Genomic DNA, 7,227 nt, shown 5'->3' on the forward strand with positions numbered 1-7,227 from the left:
CCACCTTAGGTGTACGTGGCTGGCGCCTTAGCCGGTTGAGCTATAGGCGCCGAGCCTTTTATTACGTTTTTTAACCTAAGAAAAATCTGCACTTTTTCCCCTTAGCATTAAGTATTTCTAGTACACAATGCTTAACTAAGTAAGCAAAGAGGATGAGTCCTTAGGAAATGAAGCTCTAAGAAAAGTGGCTGCAGAGTAAGAGTAGCACATATTGTGAATAAATACCTTTGAAATAAATTTTGTTTATTTATTTATTTTTTTTGCAGTTTTTGCCCAGGGCTGGGTTTGAACCCACCACCTCCGGTATATGGGGCCAGCGCTCTACTCCTTTGAGTCACAGATGCCACCCTGAAATAAATCTTATATGCTTCCCTGCTAATAGCTGATTTTTTTTTTTGAGAGTCTCAGTTTTTTGCCCTTAGTAGAGTGCTGTGGCATCATAGCTCTCAGCACCCTCAAACTCTTAGGCTCCACAGCACCCTCAAACTCTTAGGCTCAAGTGATCTTCCTTACCTCAACCTCCCAAGTAGCTGGGACTACAGGCACCTGACACAACTCCTGGCTATTTTAAAGATGGGTAGGGGTGAGGAGGTGGGGGAACGGAGGGTGTCTCACTCTAGCTCAGGCAGTCTCGGCCTCCCAGAGTGCTAGGATTACAGGCATGAGCTGCCCTGCCCAGCCTGCTAATAGCTGATTTGAAGGAGGATTATAATGAAGGATTTTTTTGGTCCTTTCTCCCTTTTCTCTCCCACCTTACAATTTTCTTTCCTCCATTTTTGCCCCTTTCAACCCTCAGGCAGATGCCTATAGTCTAAGGTCTAAGGTGACCAGATTTTTACATTGGTAAAGCAGAACACCATTGGGGGGCTGGGGGGGTGGGGCTGACAATGCAAACTTTCATAAGCAGTTCTTGATCATCAGTTCTCAACAATTATTTGTTATTATTAAAGTTTAACATTGGCTCGGCGCCTGTGGCTCAAGTGACTAAGGCGCCAGCCACGTACACCCAAGGTGGCGGGTTCGAATCCAGCCCGGGCCCACCAAACAACAATGATGGCTACAACCAAAAAAATAGCCAGGTGTTGTGGTGGGTGTCTGTGGTCCCAGCTACTTGGGAGGCTGAGGCAGGAGACTCGCTTGAGCCCAGGAGTTGGAGGTTGCTGTGAGCTGTGATGTCACGGCACTCTACCCAGGGGGACAGCTTGAGGCTCCTGTCTCAAAAAAAATAAATAAATAAAGTTTAACATTATAAAATTAACAAAATAATATAAAAGTCATATCCTGGTGAAATAGCCACGTGGCAGCCAAAAACGTATTCCCTTACTGTTCTCCTGCATTCCCTAGCTTGTCGTGCATTCTTTCCGAAAATCGGACTTTTTTAGAATGCCGCGGGACGTGGGACAAATTGTTAAAAATTGGGACTGTCCACCAAAAGCAGAACGTCTGGTCACCTTACTCTGGGGGCACGGAGGTTTACTTGTTTGTTCCGGACAGTTTGGCTCCTTCTGAGCTAATCGTCCTTGCCTAGAAGCAAGGGAGGGAGCAGTCTCTTTCTGATACTGATTTCACCTGGGCAACCTTGCCCAGGAGGGGAGTAGGGAGTTTACATTAGCCTTTTCATTTCCAAATGAAGTTACATTAATCTCTTCGTTCCCAAATGGAGTTACATTAACCTTTTCAGCAGCTGAAAACCGTATATTCCCTTCCCATTCTCCCGCTGTTCCCTAGCTTGTCATGCATTCTTTCCAAAAATTGGGACTTTTTTAAAACACCGCGGGACGCAGGACAAATTGTTAAAAATCGGGACGTCTGGTCGCCTTACTGTAGTCCCATCTACTCAGGAGATTGAGGCAGGAGGATCACTCCAGCCCAGGAGTTTGAGGTTGCTGTGAGCTATGATGATGCCATGGCAGTCTATCAAAAAATTTCAGAAATATATTGGTTAAAAATAGAAACATTGAAGAATGATACCATGATTTTCTACCTGTGTACATGTATGTCTACATGTAAAATCATGTAACCACCAAAGTATGTTCTAAATGAAGATACCACGTTTTAAGTTTTGACTTATCACAGAAACTATTGAAGGATGTTACTGAAATTTTTTTGTAAGAACATGAAATTCTGTATCTGGAACTTTTCCCCCTTCATGTAGCTAATTTGAGGGGCTTTAGGTTGCAGTTATTTTTAGGTGTACCAGCAGGTGGTGTGTCATAATAGGGAGAACTGAGGGCATCGTTGGCTCCCATTTGCTCATGAAAGTTCTTTAGCCATTTATTGTCATACTCATGTTCTTTTGTTTTTTTTCATGTTCTTTAATCTTAGTAAATAGAGCAGTTTTAATAAGGATGAAATTGCCCACCTCCAAGTAAAAATACATGGGCAGAAATTTCAGAACCAGCTGATTTCTTACAGGAAGTATATAGTTAAAATGAAGAACCTAACTCTGCTTTTTTATTACCTGTTATTTTCCAAGGACTATATTATCTCCTATGTACTTCTTACTTTGTCCAAAACCATTAGTCAGTGGAAGCTGCTGGAGACAGTGTCGACTCATTCTAGTAGACAGAGCATTGTACCTATAGTGTCCGGTTCATTGCTTCTAAATACAAATTTCAGTTTGATGACTTAAGTACACTTTCATTGCCATTAATGTCAGCATGGAAGCTGAGAAAAAGCAGGCTAATTTTGTATAAGGAAGGATTTTAAAAATAGATGGGTAATTATGAATCCTTTATTTCTTTCTTGAAGGCTATTGAACACCCGGTTCGAACCAATCAGATTCCACGTCAGATTCCTGAACAGTCATTCTACACAAAGCCCCTGCCTGGTATCATCATGGGAGGGATTTTGCCTTTTGGCTGCATCTTTATACAGCTTTTCTTCATTCTGAATAGTATTTGGTAAGTACGGATGAAGTCCTCTCTTTCTCATTACCACTGTATGTAATACTTGATGTTTGTTTATATGGAGTACTGTGTGTATCTTATAATATGTAAGCAATTCTTCAGTAGCTAGAAACCTTAAGAGCCAAAAGGTAATTTTACCTTTTCTATGAAGGAAAAAGAATAATGATGATAACAGAACATATTAAATGAAGGCTTATAAATTCTTACTCCTTACTTCTTATTACTTAATTCTTAGAAATTTATGAAATGAGTTAACACTTCATACCCCATTTTACAGAGATGAAGATGAGGCTTGAAGGGTGATTAATGTGCCTGAGTTACACAGCTGCTATTTGACAGAAAATAAACCTAAGTCTCTCCAAACCTGTGTTCTTAACTAATTAACCTGTGCTATTCCAGAGAGAAGTTTTTTTGAACACTTGTTCAGAGCACTTGGAGAGGGATGGGGCAAGGGCTTGGGCTAGATGACCTCTGGAGTCCTCACCAATTCCCAGATGGCTTCATCATCTAATTCCTTGCTCACATATAAAAAATCATAGTAATAATTTTGAGCCGCTGCGTTACAGTAACATATTAATGATTGCTGTTTGGTCGCATTGATACGTGCTATAGAAAGTACCAAGATTAGAACTAAATATGAGCTTTTTAGTGATTAGAACATCTTTCCTTCCTACTATAACAATTATTAAGGCCAGGCCCCTCACACCTATAATCCTAGCACTTGGGGAGGCCAAGGCAGGTGGATTTCTTGAGCTCATGGGTTCAAGACCAGCCTGAGCAAGAGCTAGAGCTAGACCCCGTCTCTAAAAATAGCCAGGTGTTGTGGCCTGTAGTCCCAGCTACTTGGAAGGCTGAGGCAAGAGAATCACTTGAGCCCAGGAGTTTGAGGTTACTGTGAGCTATGACACAGCAGTACTCTACTGAGGGTGATAAAGTTAGACTTTTGTCTCAAAAAAAAATTGTTATAGTAATTTTTCAAATTCAAATGATTCTGTCACATGTGATAAGGAACCTTATATATCAAATGTAATCTTTTCTGAGTTTGGCTCTGCCTTTTCATTACACTTTTATCAAATCTGACTCTCCTGTAGACAAGTAGACATATTGGAATAAATCCAAGTCTCGGGTTCAGCTAAGTAGGAAGGTAAGGCCCAGTGGCATTGATGTGTCCTTCTACCCCTGTGTCTCCCCAGTCACTATCAACACCTCTAAAGATTTGACATTTGGTTAGTTGAGAGAAAAAACAGACCTTTTCAGCATGAGAAAAATGAAAAGATTGTGTCATATACTATGTCAAAGAGAAAATATTTATTGTTGATCTTGATGTGTTTGATTATAGGTCGCACCAGATGTATTACATGTTTGGCTTCCTGTTTCTGGTGTTTATCATTTTGGTTATTACATGTTCTGAAGCAACTATACTCCTTTGTTATTTCCACCTATGTGCAGAGGTATGTATTAGCAGTGTTCATTCATGTTAATTTGTAGACAGTATTTATAACTTTGGCATATTTCAATTTGAATACTTTTAATTGAAAGAAATTCTGACCTGAGCACAGTGGCTAATGCCTGTAATTCTAGCCCTCTGGAAGGCCAAGGTGGGCAGGGGACTTGAGCTCACCTCAGTAGAACAAGAGTAAGACCTAGTCTCTACTAAAAATAGAAAAAATTAGCCAGGCATGGTGGCAATTGCCTGTAGTCCCAGCTACTTGGGAGGCTGAGGCAGGAAGATCACTTGAGCCCAGGATTTGAGGTTGCTATGAGCTATGATGATACCACTACATTCTAGCTTGGGCAACAGAGTAAGACTGTCTCTAAAAAATAAAAAGAATTTATTTCTGTAGGTATGTGTTTATTATGATAGAAATTGACCTGTATTTCTAACTCAAATGTAGCCGTCTTTAGGACTGAATTAAGATATATTCAATATTCAGTGTATTTCATTAAAGCTTACTGCTGGAAACTTTAAAGTGTTAATTTCCTGAGAATAGCACATTGTGCTAAATTTCCACTGTTGGATTGTTAAACTGGCTGAGTTAAAATTGGTATTGCAGGCTCAGTGTCTGTGGCTCAAGCAGCTAAGGCATCAACCACATACACATGAGCTGGCGGGTTCAAATCCAGCCCAGGCCCACCAAACAACAATGACGGCTGCAAGCAAAAAGTAGCCAGGCCATATGGTGGGCGCCTATAGTCCCAGCTACTTGGGAGTCGGAGGCAGGAGAATCCCTTGAGCCCAGGAGTTGGAGGTTGCTGTGACCTTTGATGTCATGGCACTCTACCCAGGGCAATTGCTTGAGGCTCTGTCTCAAAAAAAAAAAAAAAAAAAAATTAGTATTGCAATACAAATTTTTTTAGTAAAAATAAACTAGTGAGACAATTTGTTTTTTAAACGTTTCTATCGAGGGTGGCACCTATAGCTCAAAGGAGTAGGGCACCGGCCCCATATGCCGGAGATGGCAGGTTCAAACCCAGCCCCAGCCGGAAAATTGCAAAAAAAAAGTTTCTATCTGTAATTACATTGTAATGAGTGTGCTGGTGACAACACCAAAATGAGAACATCCTTAGATAAAAACTAGAATTGATCTTTGAAGATGTAAATTGTATTAAATCCTCTCTTTTATAGGTATTTTGTATATAGGAGGTAAAAATCTAACTTTGTTAAACTAAGTGTAATTTTTTTAAAAATCAAGTTTGAATTCACAGAATGTAAATTTAACCATTTAAAAATGAACAATTCAGTGGCACTTAGTACATTTACAGTGTTGTACTAACACCACCTCTAATTAAAATCTCACACCCAGTAAGTAGTTACTCCCCATTTCCCTCTGGTCCTGACTGTAGCAGCCACCGGTCTGCTTTCCGTCTCTACGGACGACCTTTCATATACGTGGAACGATAAATACATGACTTTCTGTGCCTGGCCTCTCTCACCACAGTGTAACACTATCATTCCTTTTTATGTAGAATAATAGTTTGTTTATATAGATGCATCACAGTTTATTCATTTCTCCATTGGACATTTGGGTTTTTACCACTTTTTTGCTTTTGTGAATAATTCTGCTCTCTGAACATTTGTGTGTAAATATCTGAGTATATGTTTTCAGTTCTTTTGGATATACACCTGGAAATAGAATCACTGGGTCTATGGTATTTCTGTTTAATTTTTTAAGAACCATCAAACTGTTTTGCACAATGGCTGCACTATTTCACATTTCCACCAGAGATGTATGAAGGGTCCAGCTTCCCTCACCCTTGCCAACACTCATTTTCCATCTCTTAAAATTGTAGCTGTTCTAGTGGGTGTGACGTAGTATCTCATTCTGATGTTGATTTGCGTTTCCCTGGTGACTAATGATGTTGGGCATCTTTTCTTGTGTTTGTTGGCCACTTGTATGTTTTCTTTGGAGAAACGTCTATTCTAGCCTTTTACCATTTTTAAATTGGGTTGCCTTTTTGTTGAGTTACAAGAGTTCTTTAATCTAGATACCAAAACCTTATCAGATTATGATATGCAAATATTTTCTCCCATTCTATAGGTTGTCTTTTCACTTTCTTGGTCATGTCTTTTGCAAAATGTTTCAAATTTTGGTTTAGTCCAATTTGTCCATTTTTCTTCTGTTGCTTGTGTTTTTGGTGTCATATCTAAGAATCATTGCCAAATTCAAGGTTTGTGAAGATTATTTTTATGTTTTCTTGTAAGTTTCATAGTTTTAGCTCGTATATGTCAGTCTTTGAACCATTTTGAGTTAGATTGTGTATATTGTGTGAAATAATGGTCTGACTTTATTCTTTTACATGTGGATATCCAGTTGCATCAGCACCATTTGTTGAAGTGGCTATTCCCCCCACCCCTGCCAATTTAATAGTCTTGGCAAGCTTGTCAAAAATCAGTTGACTGGGTACGGAAGCTCACACCTGTAGTCTAGCACTCTGGGCAGCCAAGGTGGGCAGGTGCTTGAGGTCAGGAGTTTGAGATCAGCATGAGAGAGACCCCATCTCTACAAAAAAGGAAAAAAATTAGCTGGGTGCAGTAGCACTGACATATATAGTCCCAGCTACTTGGGAGGCTGAGGCAGGAGGATCGTTGGAACCCAGGACTGTAAGGTAGCTGTGAGCTGTACTCTATCCTGGTCAACAAAGCAAGACCTTGTCTCAGAAAAAACCCCCAACAAACTGTGGACTATGCATGTATGGGTATAGTGGGCAGTATTTCTGGGTTCTCAATTCTATTCCAGTGGTCTGTATACTCTACTATGCCAGCACCACACTATTTTGATTACTGTAGCTTTATGGTAAGTTTTTTTTTTTTTTTTTT

General features: G+C 39.9%; 1 protein-coding gene across 2 annotated transcripts in view; it reads left to right on the forward strand.

Annotated features, from left to right (window-relative positions):
* TM9SF2 (transmembrane 9 superfamily member 2) overlaps window positions 1-7,227 on the forward strand; it is a 70,656-nt gene that overhangs the window by 56,762 nt on the left and 6,667 nt on the right. For both annotated transcript variants that reach the window (XM_003789598.3, XM_023513120.1), the window contains 2 exons: window positions 2,752-2,903; window positions 4,249-4,360. In XM_003789598.3, coding sequence (XP_003789646.1) covers window positions 2,752-2,903; window positions 4,249-4,360 — 264 coding nt within the window. The remainder of the gene's footprint in view (window positions 1-2,751; window positions 2,904-4,248; window positions 4,361-7,227) is intronic.

The sequence above is a fragment of the Otolemur garnettii genome, unplaced genomic scaffold (genome assembly GCF_000181295.1).
Source record: "Otolemur garnettii isolate 467f Iridium unplaced genomic scaffold, OtoGar3 scaffold00034, whole genome shotgun sequence".
In the NCBI taxonomy this organism is placed as follows: Eukaryota; Metazoa; Chordata; class Mammalia; order Primates; family Galagidae; genus Otolemur; species Otolemur garnettii.